This window comes from Anabrus simplex, chromosome 13 (genome assembly GCF_040414725.1).
Source record: "Anabrus simplex isolate iqAnaSimp1 chromosome 13, ASM4041472v1, whole genome shotgun sequence".
NCBI lineage: Eukaryota > Metazoa > Arthropoda > Insecta > Orthoptera > Tettigoniidae > Anabrus > Anabrus simplex.
The window spans coordinates 49,758,142-49,785,113 of NC_090277.1; the positions used below are offsets into that span (position 1 = coordinate 49,758,142).

General features: G+C 39.6%; 1 protein-coding gene across 2 annotated transcripts in view; it reads left to right on the top strand.

The window, feature by feature from the left end:
• Positions 1–26,972, top strand: part of Gel (Gelsolin) — a 217,226-nt gene that overhangs the window by 182,158 nt on the left and 8,096 nt on the right. For both annotated transcript variants that reach the window (XM_067157298.2, XM_067157299.2), the window contains 7 exons: positions 814–1,073; positions 4,258–4,396; positions 6,361–6,455; positions 7,977–8,099; positions 12,209–12,457; positions 15,685–15,795; positions 23,490–23,615. In XM_067157298.2, coding sequence (XP_067013399.2) covers positions 814–1,073; positions 4,258–4,396; positions 6,361–6,455; positions 7,977–8,099; positions 12,209–12,457; positions 15,685–15,795; positions 23,490–23,615 — 1,103 coding nt within the window. The remainder of the gene's footprint in view (positions 1–813; positions 1,074–4,257; positions 4,397–6,360; positions 6,456–7,976; positions 8,100–12,208; positions 12,458–15,684; positions 15,796–23,489; positions 23,616–26,972) is intronic.

Below are 26,972 nucleotides of genomic sequence, written 5' to 3' on the forward strand. Positions count from 1 at the left end.
GACGAGTACCAGCACCAACGACGAGGTTCACAACTTCGTGAACAGCATGGCAGCGAGCTGGTATAACGTGGGCGTACGAAAACTGTCACAGCGTCTAAAAAAATGCATCGACCGAAATGGTGATTATGTAGAAAAATAGCTAAATGTTCAAGCTGTAAAGTGATGTAACCCATTGTAGAAATAAACAGGTCTATATATTTATTTTTAAAAAAATAGGAGACGTTATTTTTGGGATTACCTTCGTACTTACAGTGATCCCCATAAGGAACATTCACCCCATCTCGGCCGTTATTCTTTTCTTTCTAGACCAGGGCCACTATCTTGCCGTCAGATAGCTCCTCAATTGTAATCGCATAGGCTGAGTGGACCTTGAACCAGCCCTCAGGTCCAGGTAAAAATCCCTGACCTGGCCAGGAATCGAACCCGGGGCCTCCGGGTAAGAGGCAGGCACGCTACTCCTACACCACGGGGCTGGCCCACTGCTGTGCAAAGGCGATTTGAATTCGTCCTTGAAGCAATCTGATTGGCTAACTTTAACAGATGATAAAATGATAATGGCATGAGATATAAAGTTTTTTAAAATTTTTTCAGTATGACCAACCCTCTAATGCTCATAAATCCAGTTTAATTTGTTTCCGACCACACTGTATGTCACTTAATTGATCACTTGTTTTTTTTTCTATTACTTTTACATTCAAAGTGTTGCCTTTTATTCTGTGTTAGAAATGCTTGTCCATTTGAGCTTAACTGTAAATTGTTACAGTATATACCTGTAGTGGGATTAAACACTTGTTTTTATCTTTTAAATTACAGCTAGTATGCCAGAGCCTGATTTTGATCCCAGTACATTGCATGCTGACAAGCTGAGGTTCCTGGCTAAGAACAGTGGCAAAGCTTTCGGTTTCATGCCCGACAATGGAACAGGAAATGTGGAAGTTTGGAGAGTGGAGGACTTTGAGCTGGTACCTGTTGATCCTGCTATGCATGGCATGTTCTTCGGCGGAGATTCTTACGTCGTGAAGTACACCTACGAGAAGAATGGACGTGAAAATTACATCATCTACTTCTGGCAGGTACGAACATGAACAGACTCTCTTAACTGGTAAACTCTGATCTTCCTCTTGTAAATATGTCTGTTTCTTCTTTCCTTCTCTAGCTCATTGTTAGGACAATGGCACAGGGTGGTGGATGCCCATAATTTTATAGCAGCAAGAAGGCTATGGGGTGGCACCAACACTGACTTGTCTCTCTCTTGTTGTTATATCCAGGACTTCTGTAATGTGACTCAGTGAGGCCATTCTTCTGTTGTCTGATGATGAGCAAAGGTCATCAAACTCTGCTAATCTGTAGCCCAACTTCTTTCCTGTTGCTCACTGCTTATTTCCCTAGTTCACCTCTTCAGCGATGCAAAGGCTGTCTATGACAGCTGACTGTGGGGATGTCTGGGGTGCAACTAGCCTTTGGTCTGAGGAATTAATGTACATACACACACACACACACTGATATGTTAAGGAGTCTTTTTGGACTCATATACATCAGTCTCATGGTAGTACATTTACTGGCATGTAGAATAACTCCCATGGGACAAAAATCTGGCACCTTGGTGTCTCTGAAAACTGTAAAAGTAGTTAGTGGGACGTAAAACCAATTTGGGTATTCTTCTTCTTCTTCTTCTGGTTTATTTGTTTATTTATTTATTTATTTATTTATTTATTTATTTATTTATTCATTCATTCATTCATTCATTCATTCATTCATTCATTCTCCCCCTAGTACGTGTTTAGAGGTGACTGATAATTTAGCTTTTACAACTACAGTCTATAAACATATACAATGATTTTCTGTTAATTTTTAGACGTGCAAAGACATGACGTATCCACACAGATGAACAGGAAATGCTGTCAGTTGGTACAATTAATTTTATTCAAATATATACACAAATTAACACACGCATAACCTTCATCACAGTATCACAACAAACACTTCACTCCGGGGATATCAACAAAGTCACCATTATTAAAACAACTGAATAACACAGCACATAGAGGTTACAATCTTGGAACACAAATAAAACAGATGACTACCGACTGCCTACTTCAGCATGTCAGACACGTGGTTACAGATATAACCTTGTTACACCATAACTCCAGTAACCAATAACTTCCAAACAATAACTGACTTCAGTAACTCACAGTAACTTACTTCACCATCAAGATCATCTCTTTATATATATGTGCCTGGCTTCCACAAAGATACGTTACAAAAAAAAATTCTACCTTCTTGAATATTCCAGAGTGTCCAGTACATAGACTACAATGTATAGAATATTCTCAAATGTTCTAGTGCCTTATTACCATTCTGGAAGTTACAGCATGTTTCACAATTATGGATTACAATTTACACTGACTGACAGAGCAAATGCAACACCAAGAAGGAGTGGTCAGAACTTTATGCCAATTGCAGGGTAGACTGACGTCACTGAGGTATGCTCATGATGTGAAATGCGCCGCTGTGCTGCGCACGTAGCGAACGATAAATGGGACACGGCGTTGGCGAATGGCCCACTTCGTACCATGATTTCTCAGCCGACAGTCATTGTAGAACGTGTTGTCGTGTGCCACAGGACATGTGTATAGCTAAGAATGCCAGGCCGCCATCAACGGAGGCATTTCCAGCAGACAGACGACTTTACGAGGGGTATGGTGATCGGGCTGAGAAGGGCAGGTTGGTCGCTTCGTCAAATCGCAGCCGATACCCATAGGGATGTGTCCACGGTGCAGCGCCTGTGGCGAAGATGGTTGGCGCAGGGACATGTGGCACGTGCGAGGGGTCCAGGCGCAGCCCGAGTGACGTCAGCACGCGAGGATCGATGCATCCGCCGCCAAGCGGTGGCAGCCCCGCACGCCACGTCAACCGCCATTCTTCAGCATGTGCAAGACACCCTGGCTGTTCCAATATCGACCAGAACAATCTCCCGTCGATTGGTTGAAGGAGGCCTGCACACCCGGCGTCCGCTCAGAAGACTACCATTGACTCCACAGCATAGACGTGCACGCCTGGCATGGTGCCGGGCTAGAGCGACTTGGATGAGGGAATGGCGGAACGTCGTGTTCTTCGATGAGTCACGCTTCTGTTCTGTCAGTGATAGTCACCGCAGACGAGTGTGGCGTCGGCGTGGAGAAAGGTCAAATCCGGCAGTAACTGTGGAGCGCCCTACCGCTAGACAATGCGGCATCATGGTTTGGGGCGCTATTGCGTATGATTCCACGTCACCTCTAGTGCGTATTCAAGGCACGTTAAATGCCCACCGCTACGTGCAGCATGTGCTGCGGCCGGTGGCACTCCCGTACCTTCAGGGGCTGCCCAATGCTCTGTTTCAGCAGGATAATGCCCGCCCACACACTGCTCGCATCTCCCAACAGGCTCTACGAGGTGTACAGATGCTTCCGTGGCCAGCGTACTCTCCGGATCTCTCACCAATCGAACACGTGTGGGATCTCATTGGACGCCGTTTGCAAACTCTGCCCCAGCCTCGTACAGACGACCAACTGTGGCAAATGGTTGACAGAGAATGGAGAACTATCCCTCAGGACACCATCCGCGCTCTTATTGACTCTGAACCTCGACGTGTTTCTGCGTGCATCGCCGCTCGCGGTGGTCCTACATCCTACTGAGTCGATGCCGTGCGCATTGTGTAACCTGCATATCGGTTTGAAATAAACATCAATTATTCGTCCGTGCCGTCTCTGTTTTTTCCCCAACTTTCATCCCTTTCGAACCACTCCTTCTTGGTGTTGCATTTGCTCTGTCAGTCAGTGTATATATACAGGTAAGAATAAATTATAATACTAATTTACAGGAATTTACATTAACTGAACTCATATGAATATCTATGTATATCACTTGTTTCATGACATAACCTCACAAACAGCACGATCATATTGTCTGTACATATAACTTAACTACGTAAATAATACTAAATGGATGTAACACTTCCCAGCTATACATACAATAATAATAATCATAAAATAATAATTATTTGAGCTCAATATCTGCATTAGTTACCCATGGGTGAGAGAATATTGTTTTCAAGTTATACCCGTTTTCACACTTGCGTCAGACAGTGATGTTACTATGTGATATTTTTTCTCTTGTGGATGATATTGACTATGTTGCTGTAAATACCTTCCTGGTAAGTTATGGTTGCTAGATTTTTTAAGAAATCTCTTGCCTTCATAATATTTTCTCACTTTTTAGGGCAAGGATAGCACTACAGATGAGAGGGCAGCTTCTGCAATTCATGCTGTTCGTCTCGACAATGAAGTGGGAGGAAAAGCTATACAAGTGCGAGTCACCCAAGGACACGAACCAAGGCATTTCCTGCGAATCTTTAAAGGTATCTATACTGTACTTCTTTTGATTTAAAAGTTTTTACCTACTGTATTTCTATTCTAATAATGAGAGGTAAATGTTCTTAAGATGGTTGTCGTAAGTTTTCACAGCCATTTAAGTACTGTCTGCAACAGGCTTTCAGTTTCTTATACATATTACATCAGTGAGCATTAAAAATTTTACATGTTATATTACCGGCATATATTGAAATACTTTCAGCTTTGGGAACTGAACCCACAACTTTTAAAGTTTCAAGTTTGATGCTCTCCTAGGGTTGCCACCTCTTCCATATTATACAGGAATTCTCATATTCTTCTGAATGTCTAAGCCGTAACCATTCTCCCATTTTAATTTAATCTGGGAGGTTCCATTCCCCGTATTTCAGAAAATGACCCCAGACTGACGATTAAACTTGCTGTGCATTTTAAAAACTTCTTTTCTCGGAGATCATTGTACCTTACAAGTTATAAATCTCATTATAAAACCGTATTGAATTTCAGAATAAGTAGTTATTATATTAATTTTATTAATATAATAACTTCTTGATCATTGTACCTTCGATATTGCAATGTAATATCGATAGCATGACTTCATCAATTTGCAGCAAATACAAGTTATGACAACAATACCTTTCTACTAAATGATCAAGTCAGAGTCCTTGTGCTTCCTTGTTTTGTGTGTGAATTGTTTTTGTTTGTGATTTGATTTTGTTCACATGCAGCTATTGTTGTATGTCTTTTTTGAACTTGCTTTAATTGAAGTCATGCAAAATGCCGAGATACAAGACTTCTCCTAAAAAGGAAAAATAGTACCAATGTTAGGAACTGTTGCAATGTAAATTTGATGAAAGCAGAGTAACAAATAATTAATTTTAACTATATTTCTACAGGCCAATAAGTTGTGGAATATTTAACGACTAATCATAAACTTTCACAACTTGCCGTTTTTATACGACGCATGGGACCTTTTTTATGGATCTCTATTTTTTAACATAATATAGCGCTTCTCTGGACTCCTAAGCCTCCACATGCAACAATTACCTAGTTCCAAAAAACTGAAAAGCCTTTCCAACATCCATGTGTTTTGACGTCTATGAATACCTTAAAAAATGATGTAACTTCTTTGAATATACAACAGCAAACTCAAGAAGCCAGCATTCAACTGAAAATTCTTCTTTATAACATCTTTTAGTGCACACTGAACTTTTATTGCTTTACGGCACACTGAACGTTATTCATAATTAAACAACATAACTTCCGCTCAGTGCTTCGTCAATTGGAAGAGTTATTATTTTTAATATATTGCTACTCAATATCCCACATGGTATGTTCTTTTAAAAAGACTGTACTTGTGCTTACATTGTTTATTTTTTCTTCGATATTTACGCTTTAATTTACTTCAGGCTGATGATGACCTATTAATAGGTCGAAACTGGTCCCTATGTAATTTATACTATTTACATTTTGTATTGAAAAGGTGGACCCAATATAATATATTAATTCACTCTATTGTAATCATAAACTTCCAGCTGCTACCAAAAATGTAAACAAATATAATTTTAAGTAGGATTTTTGTAGCTAGGAACCGTTACCGTATGCTGTTTTTGTTTGTTTGATACAACCTTTCTTAAGAATTTTTTTATTGTTGTTATTCATGCTAGACATTATCTCCTGATTAATCTACAGTGGCCTGGGTAATTCCTATTCTGTTAGCTGGGCCCTGAACTACAGTCTGCCACTATGACCAACACAACCTTAATCAGAACCATTACACTGTTTATGAACTCTGATTTCCTCCACCATTATACCTACATATAAATATTATGTTAAGTTGTGTGTAAGTATTGGAGAAGAATATTGTTCATGTGATTTAAGTATACTTGCTCTCTTTCTGTTTAAATTCCTTTTTTTTATCCAAGCAGATGCAATTCATTCTGATTTTTACTATAGTACGTTTTTATGATTACAGGAAAGATGATTGTATTCCTTGGTGGTCGTGCCAGTGGTTTCCGAAACCTCCGTGATCATGATACGTACGATGTTGATGGCACAAGATTGTTCCAGGTTGGTTTTAATTATATTTGAGCAAAACCCTTTGTCAGTAATAAACCCATTGTTTGTTGCTGCTGTGTTCTGTGTAAAGAAGTTTGGGTGTTATTATTATTATTATTATTATTATTATTATTATTATTATTATTATTATTATTATTATTATTATTATTATTATTATCAGACTTGCCTTTTTCTTTGCATTCCTGTCAAAGGTCCGTAACGAGATGTTTCATAGCTGACAAAGTTGTTTCTCAGAGACATCCCTCAGTTCCCACAATTTTCTGATCTTTGCTGTATCTCTCCCTCTTTGATGTCTAGTTTTTTCCACAGAGGTACAGTTTTCAATTTTTCTTCCAGGCCCAATATCTTGTATGCCAGCATCTCTGGGTTCATCCTCTTGAGGTTTCCAAAGAATGCTAGTCTTTTCCTCATAGTAATTTTTTTAAATTATAATCTTTGCCTGTTCATAAAGCTCCTGATTTGGTCTCTAGCAGAAACCAAGTTGCTCCTTTGGCAGTTTCTTTGGTCCCAAAATGTTTCTTGGGAGTACTCTTTCTCTTTTACCAGAGACTTGATCTGTTTCTCTTGTCAGGATTTCCACTACAAAGACTCCCTGTTTTGACCACCGTACAATAATTATTTAATTTATTTTAAATGTAGATGGACTTGGATTTGTAAGTTCCATGACATAGTCTGGAAGCTCGCAGATTTCTTTAGTGTCTACCATTCCCATTGGTAAGAATTTCTCCCAGATATATAAATTACTGAATACAGTGGATTTTCCCATTTGGTTTCAATTCTATTCCTCAGATCTGCTTTGTCAAAGTCCACATGTGGGCTATTTATTTATTTATTTGTTTATTTATTTATTTATTTATTTATTTAATTAATTATTTAATTATTTATTTAAGAACCATATAAAATAACCCATTGCACTTATTTGCGTTATCTAATTCCCTGCTTCTTTCCTTGTCGCTTGCCAGTAGTTCTTCATTCTTTGTTGTTTCCTCTGCTCTTCTGTGCAGATGCAACTTGTTTTCTTCGTTTCTTTCTCTTGGGATATCTTAAAATCTAGTATTAACAGAGAATTACAATTTAATTTGTAATATAATCACAAATGAAGTATGAATTGGTGATGAATGAAGTGCTACAAGTTCATCCTAGTTGTTCAGGACTGGAAGTAGGCATTTCCTCCATACTCCGCATATGTTATGGTTTTCCCGCCAATACTCGGGTAGCTGATTGCAGTGGTTGAACGGAAACAATATACTATATCGGACACACAAAGGGCTTCCAGGTCGGAGAGGATGAAAAAGTTCTGGGAGAAGAAGAAGAAGAAATTAACTCAAATGTATTGATTTCAGTGCTCCAATGTGGGCGTAAAATATGTAAATAATAAATAATCACAAATAATGAATGTTGAATAATCAGTAGGCTATTGTTGTAAATAAGATCCAAATTTTAACTGGAAAGTGTTGGTATTGTATACGTCTTTAATCAAAAGATGTCAAAAATAACTTAAATGTTTTCCAGGTCCGAGGAACTTGTGCTGATGACGTTAGAGCTGTCCAAGTCGCAGAAGTCGCAGCATCCCTCAGTTCAGATGATATGTTTGTATTGGAGACACCAAGTGCAACCTATTTGTGGCATGGAAAGGTAAGATCTATATATATTTTTTTAAATTTGCTCGTTTACATCACATATCATGAGTTGCCTAGTTACCCAGATGTAAAGCATGAACTCTCCTCTGGTCATGTCAGGAAAGGCATTTGAAAGAGCTGTTATTGTGAAGCATATGTCCTCAAGAATCTTCGCTTCAACTGAAGCTACCAAATCGTCTGTGATCAGAGATGGGGGACCAGAGCGGGCCTCTTCATGGACGTTGTCACGGTCATCTTTGAAGTCTCGTACCCACTTACGCACTTTGCCTTCACTCACAGAATTAGCACCGTACACTTCGCAAACCTGTCGGTGAATGTCTGCAGCAGACAGGTTCCTTGCCGACAAAAACCATATCACTGACCAAACCTCGTACGGGGCGAGTGAGTCGATAATCTTGAACATTTGAGCAAGCACAGAACAGAACAGTACAGGTTAGCAACAGAGCTGCTACTGAGCACCGTTGTTCCCGTGACATGCCGGCACACGATGCATGCGCTCGTTGCGACGCATGCACGTACGTGCTCAAACGAGCCGAAACATGTCTGATCTTGTTTACTCCGTCTAATGACGGAATATATGATGTATTGATTTGGAGGATACTTTCATTTTTCGCCATTGTAAAGCGTACTACTAATGTCTACAACAAAACGGCCCTTACTTAAATATCACGCCTCGTATTTTAACAAATTATGCATTGAAGTAATGTAATTACAAACTTACTATAAACACTGAGATCAACTTGTCACATTAGTAGACATGGGATATTAACTTGTTCTGTCTTTCACTTGGTCACAAACATTCATCATTGTGTTGTCTATTTTAGTACAGAATGAATCAAGAAAGCTTTGTTTACTCTATCTGGGTTAAGGGAGCTCCTTTGATTACTAATAAAGTTATCAGCTGAACTGAAACTTCTTTCATTTACTGCATGGACAATATTTTCTTTGCTAGCAGAGCAAGTCTGGGATATTCTGTACTGTTATTTCTCCACCATACAAAGGGATCGTCATCAGAATGGTTATCTTTAATAAATAAATTGTTGTAATAAGAATATCAGCAACATTTATTCATCCATAGTCTGTGCCAGTATTAGATATAGATCTAGGAACCTATTTCTGAAACAGCCATAAAGGAGTGGAGATCTTAAGCACACATTTTGATGCAGTTCTGTGTAATGTTTTGTTTGATATTATGTGATGATGTGTATGTTCAGTCTTCAGCCCTAAGGCTGGCTGGATCCTCAACAGCTCTGCCATCAGCTGTCATAGATGGCCTAGGCATCACTGAAGAGGCGTACTAGGGAAATGAGGAGTGAGGTAGTTTCCCGTTGCTTTCCTCACCGAGCCAGCAGTTTCTATTACATATCAGTCTGCCAAGCCCACTGAAATGCTTGCACCAACTGACCCTATGAGCAACATTTTCACACCATTCATAGCAGGGACTGGCTGCAGAAGGAATGGCATTACTAGCATCACTCATACCTCAGTCACTTTCATTTTGTCAAAGCCAAGTATAAGACAGAGACAGATCAATGAAAGTAACAAAATTACTCTAGCCCATACCAGAAGACATAGTGCACTGTAAACACTAGGTCTTGTCAGCAATACTGATAATGTATTTGATGGAGAGTGGCCACAATTTACACACGTGCTTTCATATGTATGGACACAAATGTCAATAAGAACTTGTCTATGAAGACAGCAGTAAATGAAGATATGGAGTTCATCTTTGAAGATTTGTTTTTGTGTTTGTCTCCATCTTCACATTCTGGTGCAGTTAGGATTTAACTTATCCTTAGATGCTTTTTCAAACTGCTTTCTCAATCCTAGCTTCAACCTAAGCAGTTCTTTTCACAGATTTGGAGAACTATAATTTCTTCTTTATAGAATTTAAAACATTGTGCATGATTTGTCTGCTCTGAAAACAGATCACTTTGCATGATTATTGTTCAGCCTAATATTGTCAAGGTACTTGGAAGTGTTCCACTTCCTCCATCTAAGTTCCTTCCAGTTAGGGCACGTTTATGCTGCAGCTTTGCTGCTGGCACATCGCCAGGCCTCACTGATCAATGTCAGGCGATGATGAAACAAACCAATGGATCTCAATCTGTACTTTTACCCTGGAGCCTGGCTTCTCACCACGCTGCTGGTTGCTATCCTCACTGCATCGATGGTCTCAAACGTATTTGGTTTTGAAGCCTGGCGCAGCACTGGCTATCCTGTAACTTGGACTGTGGTTGGTTCTTTCAAGGTCGCTTGCTCTGCCACTCTTCATCTCTCTGCCTTATAGCTACCTGAACCTGATCTGGTCTTGTGTTGTGCGGTTTTGTGTTTACTATGGGTGACGATTTTAAACAATTACTGATACCAGCTGTCTTTGAATGAAATGCGATTTGAAACCAATGATATGCTAATCATCATAATGGGTTCAAACTAGATAAACTATGGAATGATGAGATGATGAGCAGTCAGAAAACTTAATCATCCATTTTATGAAGGACAGTGGCCTTTTTTAAATCATGTTTTAAAGTGAAGTTTCTGTTTGTTTTTAATTTTTATTTTATTGTTAACTACACTTTTATTCTATTGGGTATGTTTTTTATCTACCTTTGTGTATTTTAGTTTTTTTTAGCTTTTTAATTTGAATCAAATATATGATTTGGAGGGTGAACTCCATATTTCATTCTCTTTCTTCTTGTCATGTATCACAGTGTTGCCACTGATGAATTGGATCTATCATTCTCAGAAGATAAGAGCATGATTAATTTTGGACTACAACTGAGAGTGACGGCAGGATTGTTGCAGGGTAAATGCTCCATGGTGAGCAGCCTGGCTATAGCCAACAGTGAGGTACTGGGCCGAGCATTCATGTGCCAGCAGCATAAACGTACCCTTAGATTTTGATAGGGCTCTTATGCCTAATAGTTGACATAACTACTGTATTTGTTTTAAGGCCAAACACTTTAAACTGTGTATTCTACTCATCCAAAATCAGTTTTACCTTATGCTTTAATTGAGGAAAACTAATAACAATTTAATGAATATTGAATTTTCACGACCGCATTGTAATCGAAACCGACTTTGGATCCCACTGGTGTCTGGTTGGCCATTTTTGTTCTGTACTTAACATCTCTTCAACACGTACTAAATGTACGTAACATGACCTAATAGGTTGAAAGTCGGTTTCGATTACAATGCGGTCGTGAAAATTCAATATTCATTGACTTGGCCCTCAACGGGCAACTTAAACGCACTCTACAGTGTGATAGTAGTAGTACCAGACCTGTAGCTCAGATCCTTTCCAACAGAATAAAGATGGCCTAGGCCACCATAGCTCAATTGGTAGAGCAACCGACGCGAAATCGGGAGGTTGTGGGTTCGGATCCCACTGGTGTCTGGTTGGCCATTTTTGTTCTGTACTTAACATCTCTTCAACACGTACTAAATGTACGTAACACGACCTAATAGGTTGAAAGTCGGTTTCGATTACAATGCGGTCGTGAAAATTCAATATTCATTGACTTGGCCCTCAACGGGCAACTTGAACGCACTCTACAATGTGATGGTAGTAGTACCAGACCTGTAGCTCAGATCCTTTCCAACAGAATAAAGATGGCCTAGGCCACCATAGCTCAATTGGTACAGCAACCGACGCGAAATCGGGAGGTTGTGGGTTCGGATCCCACTGGTGTCTGGTTGGCCATTTTTGTTCTGTACTTAACATCTCTTCAACACGTACTAAATGTACGTAACACGACCTAATAGGTTGAAAGTCGGTTTCGATTACAATGCGGTCGTGAAAATTCAATATTCATTGACTTGGCCCTCAACGGGCAACTTGAACGCACTCTACAGTGTGATGGTAGTAGTACCAGACCTGTAGCTCAGATCCTTTCCAACAGAATAAAGATGGCCTAGGCTACCGTAGCTCAATTGGTAGAGCAACCGACGTGAAATCGGGAGGTTGTGGGTTCGGATCCCACTGGTGTCTGGTTGGCCATTTTTGTTCTGTACTTAACATCTCTTCAACACGTACTAAATGTACGTAACACGACCTAATAGGTTGAAAGTCGGTTTCGATAATAACAATTTGTCCTTCTACAGGGTGCTTCCGATGAAGAAAAGGAGTTTGCTCGTAATGCAGTCGCCCTAGTGTCTCCCGATCGTGAGGCCACGCCCATCAACGAAGGTGAAGAGCCTGCAGAGTTCTGGGATGCTATTGGAGGACAAGGAAGTTACCTGTCTTCTTTCGACTCCCACGGAATTCCACTGCTTGGACCACGTCTCTTCCACTGCCACATTACTCCTACTGGCAAATTCCGTGTCGAAGAGATCACAGACTACAAGCAAGAGGTACGTGTTTACAGATGGAAATTAGAAATTATTTTATTTCTTATATAACTTTTTATATCTGTCATAGCCCAATGTCTCTGAAACCGCTGCATCTAAAAGTTTTATATGAAATTGTAGTGAGTATTAAAATGCAATGCAAACCATTGATTAAGTACGGTACAGCTGGAAATAAATTGTACACATTGTCAGAGAATATCCACAGGCTATAAAACATCTTTGATAGACTTCATACACAAACTGGATGGTCTTCCAGCTCTCTCCTGCTAAACTGGTTTTTTTTTAATCCTTTCATTGTTTTCACTTCCTCTTGTTGATGGTACTTCTCCACCATTGCCTCTCCTTCCACAACTTCTCTTCAGTAATTGAATTCCAGTCCAGTATTTTTTTCTTTCACTGTTCTTGACAGTCTCTGTCCATCTTGCTCTGGACCTCCCTGTTGCCCTCTTTCCCTCTCTCTTTGCCTCCAACATTTGTTTTGGTATCCTACCCGCCTCCATCCTCATATATCCAAACCATCTCAATTTATTCTTCTCCATCCTTTCACTCAGTTTTTCTCTCTTCTGATCTCAACATTTCGTACTGTGTCTCTCAGTCTTCTCTACCATACTCCTCGGGAACTTCATCTCACTGGTCTGATTTTACTTTCATCTCTTGCTGTCAATGTCAAAGTCTCTGATGCATACACTAACCATTTTTAAGCTATTGTTACAATGGGGTCACCCCTCCCAAAGACATTTTAGAGCTACTGCCAGCAATTATTCAGACCTTTATTCTATGAAGCCGGCCCCGTGGTGTAGGGGTAGCGTGCCTGCCTCTTACCCGGAGGCCCTGGGTTCGATTCCCGGCCAGGTCAGGGATTTTTACCTAGACCTGAGGGCTGGTTCGAGGTCCACTCAGCCTACGTGATTAGAATTGAGGAGCTATCTGGCAGTGAAATGGCGGCCCCGGTCTAGAAAGCCAAGAATAACGGCCGAGAGGATTCGTCGTGCTGACCACACGACACCTCGTAATCTGCAGGCCTTCGGGCTGAGCAGCGGTCGCTTGGTAGGCCAAGGCCCTTCAAGGGCTGTAGTGCAGGGGGGTTATTCTATGAAACTTCTAATACTAGTAACCTGCCCTAGCTTTGTATGAGAGCAAGTTTGAATTTATAGTGATGGTTCTTATAAGATTCCTTGTAGAAGACTTTAGTTTTCCTCCTAATGTGTGTGTGTGTGTGGGTTTTTTTTGCTCACTGCAATGGTTTTCAAGACCTTTCCAATTGCTTGCCTGTTAGCTCGCTCCTTTTCTCTATGCCATATTTAACCATTCCTGTTCTTTCACTAAAATGACCACAACCCCTGAACCATTTGTGCAAATTACATACTCCAAAGGGTATTTTTATCTTAATAAGATTGAGGTGAAAAATTGATTTTCATGAAGATTACATGATTAACAGTAATTTCAAAATTATTTTAAGATAGGTTTTTTTACTACAAATTGTAACTTAAAAACTTAATTAAGGGCTGCAGTTAACAGTTAGGTTGGCCACGCAGTTTGAGTTAACGTAGCCGGGCTGAGTGGCTCAGATGATCGAGGCACTGGCCTTCCGACACCGTCTTGGCAGGTTCAATCCTAGCTCAGTCCAGTGGTATTTGAGGGTGCTCACATACGTTACATGAAATAACATGACGTTTCATACGTCGCATTTTAGCTGGACACAATCGTCATTGAATTTTTATACTTATGTTCAATATACTTGTTACAATTTTAAAGTCTGTACATTTATTTTTCAACTGAAGATGTCCTGATAATGGATGAAACATGTATCGAATTTTAATGTTGTCTTAATAAAGACAGACTTTTTTTCTTTTTTTACAATTTTGCTTTAAGTTGAACCGACACAGATAGGTCTTATGATGATGATGGGATAATAAAGGCTTGGGAGTGAGAAAGAAGCAGCTGTGACCTTAATTAAGGTACATCCCCAGCATTTGCCTGGTGTGAAAATGGGAAACCATGGAAAACCATCTTCAGGGCTGCTGACAGTGAGGATCAAACCCATTATCTCCCAGATGCAAGCTCACAGCTGCGTGCCCCTAACCGCATGGCCAACTTTCCTAGTACAATTTTTATTGTAAAGGTGATTAATAATTGCACAAGTATTTGCTCAAATATGTCAGCGTTGTGTCGGTAGGTTTACTAGCACGTAAAAGAACTCCTGCAGGACTAAATTCTGGCACCTCTGCGTCTTTGAAAACCATAAAAGTCATTAGTGAGACGTAAAGCCAATATTATTATTATTATTATTATTATTATTTTTATTATTATTATTATTATTATTATTATTATTATTATTGAGTCACGTTGCTATCAGCTTGAATTCGGGAGATAGTGGGTTTGAATGCCACTGCCAGTTTTCCCCTGGTATACCATTTTCACTAGGCAAATGCTGGGCCTATACCTTAATTAAGGCCACGATCGCTTCCTTCCCACTCCTAGCCCTTTCCTGTACCGTCGTCGCCATAAGACCCATTTGTGTCAGTGCGACGTAAAGCAGATTAAAAAAAAGAAATGGGTATATACCATTGTGTACTTTTTGGTAAGCTTTTTATACTCGACAATTTTTCTGCACATACCTGGAATCTATCCTTGGCGGTTTACCCTGGGTAAACCAAGAAAAGCACTTGGAAGGGTGTTCTTTTCTTAGACTTCCTTCACTAGAAATGTCACTGCTCAGCTCCCCTTTATCATAGATTAATGTTTCATACTCCTGAACCTTCCTCGATAAATGCTCCGTATAAGGGAGGAAAACTACATCAACATTTTCTGTCATTCAAAAAATGGGCTTTTTTTTTTACCAAGTTTGAACGAGCAATTGTGGGATTCAAAAGCCAACCCTCTACCACTGATCCATACAGGAAGTTAAGGGGGTTCGTTATCTCTTGTACAACCCCTTAAAATAATTTCTGCAACAGACTACTAGACAGAATTTCATGTTTTTCAGAAGGACTTGGCCAAAGTAACCTAATTGTATCATAACTCAAAATTATATCAAGTCTTAAACTGTGTGCTGTCTGTACCTGGAATATTATTTGATATTTCTTTACCTTACTCAAATAATTGGCATAGCTATTACACAGAAGCAACCATTACATTTGTGAATATGGTCAATCTAATTATTTCTGCAACAGAATAGTCTAATTCCTTTGTAGTAAAAAACCAACTAATTATTTTGTTTTAAATTGCAGGATCTTGATGAAGATGACATCATGGTTCTAGACTCTGGAGATGAAATCTATGTCTGGGTTGGTGACAAGTCAACTGATGAAGAGAAGCAGTTGGGAATGAAGATGGCTGAAGTAAGTTTTTATGAAGGTGTTCACTTGTTGGTCTATAACTTGCAGCCTTGAATCACAGGAACTATTCAATTTGATCATGTCAAATTTTGCATGGATTTGTATGACAGAGGAGCTATTTAAATGGAATCTTGATTGAAGTTGAATAATAATTTTTAGGGGATTCTGGAGGAAGGATTTGAAATTAGGCACAAATAAAGCAAAAAATCCATCTTGTAGAGGCTTTTGTTTTGTCTGCCTTCTTGTATGTGCACGAGACATGGACTTTCATGGTAAACAATGAAGAGCACATAGACTTCCTTAAGAGCTGGTGATGGAGGATACTTATCTTTTGGATGGAAAAATTTGCCAATAATTCAATCATCTATATATTTAAAAATCTAGACTGATTTTTGTTACAGCGATTTTTTGAGATCAGCTGAGTTGATTGACTTATAAAACATTCTGATGAAAGCTGTTGACCTGTAGATTTGCAAAGTGTCTTTAAAAGCACAAACATTTCTTGCTGTAAATTATTAAACAAAAACTGTAGCATTCTCACCAGTACTTCAAGGCCACCTGAACTGTGGTAGCATTGAGGCATACGATGTGAGAGGGAGGAGTGGAAGGGGGCAAGCACACGTGTACAGTTGGACATCTTCCTAGTCAGCTGTTTCAGTCTGTGTTGTGTTGCAGTTGCAGAGAGTTGCTTAGTCTTGAAGAAGCTATTTGGTGCTATGTACTGTCTCTTTGTAGCTCTCGCTGTATTTGTCAGCTTGAAGTGATATTGGAGAAATGTAAAAGTCTTTTTCTCCATGCCATAATTTTAACACTAAGGCTGTGAACTTCTTCCATGCTGGTAGTTAGGAAAGTGAGCCGATCCTCCGTGTCATATTTACTGATATAGATGTAGATTCCCACAGGGAACCTGAAATATTTGTCTGGAATGAGTAAATTTATAATATCAATACAGTTGGTCTGTTATTGGACATTATAAATTTTCCAGCTAACTCATTCCTGGTTGCCAGCGTTTCACCCCAGTGTGCTCATCAGTTGGTAAATAGCACACCTACCAAGATGCATGGCTAGTGCATACCATGGAGGCTATCTATCTATAAATGTTTTCATTCCCCACCCTGAAGGGGTGGTGCGGACCACCTAGAGCGTAACGCCCTTTCTCTGGCCAGGAGAGGTGACGGGGATGGGGAAAATTGTTAGAAGAAGGAGTTGGGTAAAGGAGATGAAGAAAATGGGAGATGTGAAGAATTGGCCTTTTGGCTAAGGGAGGTGAAGACTATAATGAGCTTTATTATGAGCTATGAATAATACAGTGAAGAAATTACAGCAACTCACAATACATGAGTAGATATGACAGCGATGCTAAGAAGGGGAGGTGTAAGCAAGGTGAGAGGGGAAATAGTTGAAGTGCAAGAGTATAATAGAAGGAAGAGAAGTTAACAAGGGAAGTGAGGAGAAGGCGAAGGATGTCAAAGGCGGGTGGTGGTGAAAAGTAACTAGGTATGGGTTGGGGTAGATAAGGGCGAACTGATGGACTATATGGTTGGGGAGGTGGGGCAGGCCGGAGACTGTAACGTGGTGTGGGGTGACGAAGTGAAGTGTGGGGAGGTGAACGAGATGGTTCGATTCGATGGTGGCGGCTGTTGAGCCATATTCCGGTGGCGATGAGTCGTGCGGTGTCTTCAGTAGTTGGAAGGTGAATTCTGACAAGATATGGGGGACCATCGGCGTTGTAAATACGAAAGGCTCTGCGCACCGGTAGCCCTGCCTGGCGGAGTTCCTGGACGATGAATGCTGATGGTATGCTGGGCTCCACACCACAAACAACGCAGCTATAGGCGTTGGTGCTGGCAGAAGGCTGTGGTACCAATGGTGGATGTGCCATGTTTTCAGGAGTATCTGGCAAAGACTTTCCCTCGGCAGGCGACTGAACCAATGCGCTCTGGGGGTGTGTAAGATCAGAGGAGGGAGGGAAGGTGAGAGGAGACGTCATGAGAGGGGAAGGATGAGACAGAACAGTGGTACAGTAGAAGTCCGAAAGTCCGGCACGTTCAGGACCGGCCCGGTGCTGGATTACCAAAAATGCCGGACTATCGGGCGGTACCTCTTACTACGATATAGGTTAAGGCGTACAGCAAAAACAGCTGTAACATGGCGTTTTGCAGTAAAATGTTCATCAGTAGAATCATTACTTTAATAACTTTAGCTCAAAATTAGGGCAGCACCAAATTTTCATTGAACACATTCGGTTTACATACATGTACTGTACAATATTTTAGTGTGACTTAAAAAAAATCTTGAATACAGTAGAAATCTGATAGTCCACAGGGCACTTTGATATGTATGTTCACTACACTACTGCACTACTGTAATATGGATCCTAGATCGCAAGAAAAGAATACTGTAGCGAAAAGAACTCGCAATCAAAACAATGAACTGAACTTGTATGTGGTGACAGCCAACAATGCCGGTTGTGTCTAACAATAGCAGACTCGTAGTGAACACTTCTGGGTGGTTTCGAACTGCGCTGTGCACTTTAACTGTCACAAACGTAAAAGAAAAGTAACATTAAAAAATCCTGGAATGGTGCCGGACCATCGGGCGTTCCGGACTGTTGGATGCTGGACTAATGGAATTCTACTGTAGTAATAGGCATGTAGGAGGAGGTATGTACTGAGGTGGTAATGGTAGTGGTGGTGGTGGTGACAGAAGTGGTGGAAGTGAAGGACAAAGGTGGCGGGGGTGAGGGGTAGGGAGGTGGTGCAGTTGCGGCAGTCACAGCGGTGGTTGAAGGCGAAGGTGGCTCGTCCGGGAGCTGGGCTAGAATATGCTCTGGAGTAGGTTCCACTTGATATATGTGGCAACGAATGCGTGCTCCAGTCTTGTAGATTGTAGAAAGGTCTGCTGGAGAGTGAAAATACAGAAGAATATCTGTAGATGGTTGAGCCCCGTCTTAGAGCCTGCAGACATCATGGGCGCCGGTTGGACGAAGTGCAGTGAGGATGTCATTTTCTGATAATACAAGAGGAATGTTGTGGGCAATGCAGGTGAACCGCATTTTGGGAAGGCCAACCTCCAACTTGGTACCAGCCTATGTGCTTTGTTATATCGGCGGGGTGCTAAATTAAAGTTGAGCAGTCACCCGGCCGAAGAAAAAAGAAGGTATTGCGTAGAAGCAGAGTAGTGCAATGACAGAGATGTGATGTGTTCCATAGAGGCCAATGCGTAGGCTACCTGGAGCCACCGGCAGTGCCAATGCACTATGAGAGACTTTGTCTCATTACCAAAAATTGATACCTGCCTGGCGATCAGATGATATAGATGTAGATTCCCATAGGGAACCTGAAATATTTATCCTGAATGAGTAAATTTATAATACCAATATAGTTGGTATGCACTAGCCATGCATCTTGGTAGGTGTGTTATTTACCAACTGATGAGCCCAACTTAGCACACTGGGGCAAAACGCTGGAAACCAGGAATGAGTTAGCTAGAAAATGTGTAACATCCAATAACGGGCCAACTATATTGGTATCATAATTTACTGTCGGGAAAACCCAAAGGATTGTACCTTTTACTATGAGCAAACTGCTAATGTGTCAATTTTCAAATCTGATTTTAAGTGGCACCAGTTTCCAATTCGCTTGGCTTTTTGTAGCATGATCAATAAAGCTCAAGGAGAAACACTGGAACATGCATGTTTCAGCCATATGTTGGACTGCCAAGTGTGTGAACATTTGACATCCTTAAAGTTGCAATACTGCAAAAAATTAATTCTACAAAGAATATCTTATATATATAAATCCTTCACTAAATATTTACTTCCACTGAGCATCATGTTTTGACAGGTTTCAGCTAATAGAAGATCTTAAAATCTAAAAATTCTTATCTACTCAGGTTTATGAGAGAATATTGCAGTTCTTGAGAAGAGATGGAGAGAACTATGATAAGATTACTGTTAAGGACAAATTGGATGGTTACTGCAGTATCTTACAAAATTGTACAAAAACTATTTTAATCCTCCTAGTCAATACTATATATATTTTTTACGCCCAATTAAGACGAAAGTTCACATATAAATAGACATGTTTCGACCCAGCATTGGGTCATCCTCAGTAAGACATGTATGATGTATTAAAAAAACATAGGAGAGACACAAAATGAAATGTGAGTTTAAAAGTTTTTTAAAAGCATAATGAAAGTTAAAAGACTGAAATGTTGATTGCTCAAGACTTTTTTAACAATCAACATTTCACAGTTTCTTAACTTTCATTATGCTTTGAAAAATCTTTTATACTATATATATTTATTGAACAAATCAACGACTTCCCGCAATTACGGGTTGCCACAATGGACAAAGTAAAGCATGTCAGGATAGAGAATGTTTTTATCACATAGAAATATAGCGATGATACAGATTTTTTAAATTATGGAGGTCCGAACAGGTGAATTTTCAGGATGTGTACAGATCCACGTATGGTGGTGGTAACTATTCTTTCAATGCTGTTCATAGGCAGGTCAAACTTCTTCCAGAATTCTACGAACAAGGCAGGTATTGTGCCACGAGCACCAATCATTAGGCCGATAATCTCTACTTCACTCAGCTGGTATTTATTTTTGTAGAACGGAATGGTGGGCGCGTAAATGTTCTGCTTTTCAAGATGAACTTCAGTAGACTGGCCGACATGGTGCTCGAATCGGATGGTCGGATCGATAATGAAGCCTTTCTTGTCGTTATCTTTAAAGGCAATTATGTCAATTCGTCTTGTGCTCCCTGTCGTAGACAAACCGTGGACTTCTTCATATGTTTTTTAATACATCATATATGTCTTACTGAGGATGACCTAATGCCGGGTCGAAACATGTATATTTTTTGTGAACTTTCGTCTTAATTGGACGTAAAAAATATCTAGTATTGACTAGGCGGATTAAAATACTGTAGTTTTTGTACAATTTTGTATGAAGTTCAACCGTCAATACGGATTCAACAGTGAGATTCATAGTCTATAATACTGTAGTATCTACATGGTAGGGCAGTTTCATGATTGATAAATCTTGTGAAGATGATCACAGAAGAATTTCTTCAGTGCTCATTGATGAGGCTGCAAGTTCAGAATGGATGACACAGGTACATCAAGTACATAATACATGCAAGGAATCATGATGCTCAGGAATGAGTTGATAACTACGACTATACATACATAGAAACGTAATTTAGACATGATAGTCATTTGGGATTCAGCAGCCCACCTGCTCTTTCCATATCATTTTGTCCTAGCATGTCAGGGTCTAGATTTAACTCTCTCATGATGTTGTGTACCAGCCTATTATTACTTAGGTTGTCCTTTAGATCTCTTTTTGGCAACTTTCAGCCTGTGGCTCATCTCTGAAATCACATCTGTTTCTGCTTGCAGCACATATCCAAACCATCGGCAGCCAATGACCTACCTGTTAGGCCCCTTTAAACAACAAACATCATCAACAATAACAAACCATTGTAGACAACTTTTCCACATTTTTCTCTTGGTTTAGTAAAACACCAGAGTATTTTTATATGTCTATGATGGAAATGCAATCCAAAATAATGACGCTAGCTGACCACCTTGGCATCTTATTCTCCAAGATTCATAGTCAATATTCTGCCAGTTTTGAATCCGGCCAACACTCAGTACCGTAGAATGCAACAGATGCTTAGGATCTTTGAATTCAGATAGTCTTTTATCCAGTGACAGCAAGGTGATGCCTGTCATCGTTTGTCATTTCATCCAGACTGCATTCTTCCTTGCATTCACCTCTTTGATAAGTTGTCCATCATAATTTATAACTGTCATTTTCATGTTGACGCTTGTCTTATATAATAGGAATCAGTCTAGGGATGTTCCACCATTCAACACTTTATATAATATATAAAACTTATTAAATGAAAACTGGTTTTGATTCCCTTGGAATCATCATTGGTTCAAACAAATCAAAAGGATATTAACACATCATCATCATCATCATCATGATCATCATCATAATTTTACAGTTCCAGTTTCCCAGGTACTGTTGGTTAGCCTCTTCCATTCTGCCTTATTGAGATACGTTCTGTTGTTAATGACGTCTTCCAGTGTCCTTCCCCGATCTGCAATGTCCATCTTTACGATGTCCATCCAGTGGGTTCTTGGTCTTCCCACTATCCGTTTCCCTGCCACATGTCGCTCCAAATTAACATATGCTGTCCTTGTTGGCTCCATCCTCATTTCATGCCCAAATAACCTCAGTCTGGACATGCTGATCCGATCTAACAATGATGTAATATTCCCAGCTTCCTTCCTAACCACATCATTCCTCAACTTGTCCAGTTTGGTTTTTTGAATTGTAGACCTAAGGAACTTTATCTTGGATGCCTGAAACCTTGATGAGTCTTTCTTAGTGAGGGTGCAGGTTTCAATACCATAGGTTAAGATTGGTATGAAGTACTGATTGAACATCACCAGCTTTGATTTTGTTGGTACTCTGGGATCCCAGAGGAGTGGTCGTACTTGCTGGTAAAAGTGAGAGCTCTTCTGTACTCTATCTGCCACCTCCTTTGTGACTAGTGAATCTCGAGATATTACACTGCTGAGGTGACATGAGTTATATGTCATAAAAACACATTAAAATTTTAAGAACATCCTAGGATCCAGGTCACAAATCATTGTGTGTTTGTACAGTGTTGAGCAGAGTTTTAAGATAATATATAAAAAACTTGAAGTTGAGGAATGCTATGAAGTTCTTATGTTGTTACTGTGGATATAAAAAAATGGTGGAACATCCCCTGATTGTTTCATATAAGTTGTCCATCATGGATTATTGTAGATCCAAGATATTTAAACTTCATCATTCATGCCAGGTCCTTCCATTTACTCACTTTCAGTTAGTGTGACATTTTGCTCATAGTTACTACTTTGTTGTCCATAACAATGTTAACACTCTGTACCCTGTCAGGTGTTTGTGTGGTCTGCCTTGTGAGGAAAATCTAGAATCTTGACTTTCTTGTTGTTGCAGATGTCTTGCGACTTGCTGCACTGTAATAGACAGTCGCCTCCATATACTTGTTTCAGTATCTTGTGAATGTTTTCTGTGGTCTCATTCTCACAACATAGGAACTCTTCAATAGCAGGCTTCTTTTGAACGACATCAAGCACAGCACTATGTTCAATTTGTGCTACAACTTGGCAAACTAAACTGAATTGTAAGCTACTCTATAAAGAGAAGAGGTGTAGGAAAAGGAGTTGCCTTTAGATGTGGTGGATTAGTTAAGGAGGGACCCTCATATGCTTTCGAGTAATTTGGCTGTGTACAACAATTCTTGTTCTGTGCCCTCATGGGAGCGGAACAGGGCAGATGTACTGTCAAGCTATGCCTGACTCCCAAGTGGAAAGAATTGAATTCTTTTCTGTATAATTTTGCTAGCTAACTACTTATCTGGAAATGATTGGAAAATATTGACAACCTCCTCCTGAAATTTATGCTTGGCTACTGTCCTTGCTTTTACAATACCACAAAATATTGTTTTGTGCAAACATTTTTTATTAATACCAATATAGTTGGTCCATTATTGGACATTATAAATTTTCCAGCTAACTCATTCCTGGTTGCCAGAGTTTTGCCGCAGTATGCAAACATGCAAATATGTTTGTACACTGTATAATGTCTTGATTGAAATTTTGTTTCAGGAGTACCTGAAGACTGACCCTAGTGATCGCAACCACGCCTTAAACGTTATTTTCACCATAAAGCAAGGAGAAGAACCAGCCAGTTTCAAGACCTTGTTCCCCAGCTGGGATCCTAAAATGTGGGAGGTACGTCGAGCCTAAACATCCTCAGTGTCTTTTAGCGGCCTGCTTCCCTCTTCCCTTATTTGCTCTGCGTCCAGAATTGGAAACATTTTTAACTGCAAGCACAATGTGGGGCCCCTCATCTCATCAATATTAAAATGGTGCTTCTGTAGAGGTGTCTCAAGACATAGGCTTCTAATCTTTCTGTTGGCTTTTATGTGTTTTATAACTAGCTGCTCAATTAGCTATTAATTTTTATATTCTCTTTTATGTAACAAAATTAGGGTGCTTTGAAACTGAGAAAAAGAATTTGCACAGACTGAAAGATTCCTTTCTTAAAATCAGTGTTTTAAACCCCTTAACTTAACTTTTTTTAAAAATTATGTATTGATCAAACAATTTATAATTTTTTATTGCCATATTTTAATATTGTTGATAAATTTGACCATAATAGGTGCTGTTTTACTGAGTTTATACTTTAATATTTACTATAAACATGGGTTATGGAGTATTGTAATTTTAAAAAGTGTCCACAAAGAATGTTACACATTTTAAAAAGAATTTTTTTAAGAGCTTAAAACATTCTGAGAATGATCAGTAGAATTCTGTAAAGTGGGGTGTTAGTCTTGGCATTTAATTTCATCGGTATAGGGATCGCTGGTGGACCATATAGTTCTAGCCACCTGAGCACAATGAGGGCCAAGACTCGGAATATGCTAGAGGTGCCCACTCCTATTTCACAGTAACTGGTATCTCGACTCTCGGGATCTCATACTAGACCCACTCAGCCACTAGTCATGGTTCACAAACTAGGATGCGACGACAGTAACCCATGCCACGATAAAAATGAAGATCTAAACGAGGTTACAGAGCTAGTTGCAAATAGAAGATTATGAACACACTTCATTAATTCAGAGGTTTGCAGAATGAACGCTGAAAGCCATAACAATCTATAATGTAGAGTTATGAGGTATGCTATATTAAAAGACAGTTTATTTTATTGTTCTTCAAGAGAGATATCACCTTACAAATAGTATCAATCAATCAATCAATCAATCAATCAATCAATCAATCAATCAATCAATCAATCAATCAATTGGTTTAGGGCTGTCGCCCAGGTGGCAGATTCCTTGTCAGTTGTTTACCTAGCTTTTAGCTTTGCAACATTTTCATAACACTTCTCCTTTGTCAGAAATCACCCAGGAAAAATTGTACTGCTTTCCTTTGAATTTTTTCCACTTCTCTTATCAAGTAGTCATGGTGTAGGTCTCATACTCTGGAACGATACTCTAACTGCGGTTGTACCAAAGACTTATATGCTCTCTCCTTTACATCCCTACTACAACCCCTAAATACTCTCATAACCATGTGGAGAGATCTGTAACCTTTCTTAACAACCTCATTAATATGATTACCTCAATGAAGATCATCCCCATAAGGTACTATCACCCCTTCAACAAAATAATTAAATAAGAGAGTAGATTCCCTCTTGGTGAAACTCACAACTTGACTTTTCACCCCATTTACATTCGTACCATTGTCTGCTGTCCATCTCGCAACATTGCTTAAGTCCGACAACAGTCGCTCGCAATCCTGCAACTCATTTACTACTCTATACAGCGTAACAGTATCTGCAAATAGACTCCCTGTCATGTGATATACAAATGGTGGAGAATTTTTAGTGAATCCTTAACCAATTTTTGCTATTAAAAATACATTGTGTGAAATTTTTTTACCTCTGAATATTTTGTGAATAATTACCATAAAACATTTTCAGTAACTGTGCTAAACAAATCTTGCTTTCATGTCTATATTCTGCCTTGCCTTGATGCTTGGTAAACTAACACCAGAAGATCTAAATCGCTTTTTTCATCCGAGGATTCGTATTGCATCCATTCTCTGCAATATCAATCTTGGTTCCACTATCCTATAAACCGATTTGTTCACCACTACCCATCTCAAAGAAAAGAACAAAGAAATGAAGGGAAAAAAATTATATTAGGCATCTCTGAGCGCATCGTTAACTTTTCCAATAAGCTTGTGTAATACCATGTAATTGTGGTTGGTGCCTTCGCATTGAAAATGAAAATCCACTGCCTGTTTCCAGTCACTTGACCAGATCAGGAATGGAGTGAATGAAGCCCGCATTTAGCGGCAAGGATAGGAATTGCGCCGGCTGCCAAAGCCTGTTGCACTCCTCTGGGGCAATGATTAATGACTGATAGATGAAATTATAATGGAGAGTAATACTGGAATGAAAGATGACAAGGAAAACCGGAGTGCCTGGAGAAAAACCTGTCCCACCTCCACTTTGTTCAGCACAAATCTCGCATGGAGTGACCGGAAGACAGCGGTGAGAGGCCAGTGCACTGCAGCCTGAATCACGGAGGCTCACTAACCTTTGCACTATGACAGGAATTTGAAAGAGAATCAAACCAAACCAAACCCCATGGCACTACAGCCCATGAAGGGCCTTGGCCTACCAAGCGACCGCTGCTCAGCCCGAAGGCCTGCAGATTACGAGGTGTCGTGTGGTCAGCACGATGAATCCTCTCGGTCGTTATTCTTGGCTTTCTAGACTGGGTTGAAAGAGAATCAGTTGGTAAAAATGAAATTACACCATATCTTGTGGCTAGTTAGAGCACTACTAGGTACACAAAATACTGTTAGGTTGCACAGATATTTTTGAGGATTTAATTTTTCATAAAAATAAAGTTTTTCAATTTAAGATGTTAATTTGCATTTAGGGAGGAGATCTATACACCCCACTTTCCTCTCTTAACTAGGATGCACTTTCAGGTAAGGATTTTGAGGATGGCATTTGTTCAACTGTTCAGTGTAGGAAAACTTTGGAAACATCAAATCCTCAAAAATGGTGTTCAATATTCTCTTAACGCAAGCTTTTGGCTAGAATTACAGTAGAAGAATTTGGTAATGGAATCTTTAAAGAACACCATATTCGTAAAGTCTGTTCAATTCTTTTTCTCAGTTCTGTTGTTGTTGATTTTATTGCATTTGTATGAAGTTCAAACTTAAGAATATTTTAATACTTGAATTATTCTGGTGCTATAAAAAGAAAGGAAACATTTCTCTGCTTTTGTAATTCTTACTTAATTGTAATTTTATTGTTTCAATTGGTCACTACTTTCTGTTAGTTCTATTGTGACAAGTTATATTTGGAACTCGTGTGAAAATGCACTTCTATCCTGAATCCCGTGGGAAAGGAGAGTAACTAAATAAAAGATGGTGGTGGATTAGAAGCAATTCACCCTGCATGCCAAAAATCTAATATGGTTGTATAAACTGTCTGCAACTTTTATAATAATCATTAACTGGCAGGAACTGCTACAAGATTTTAAGTCGTCCTTCATGTTATGTATG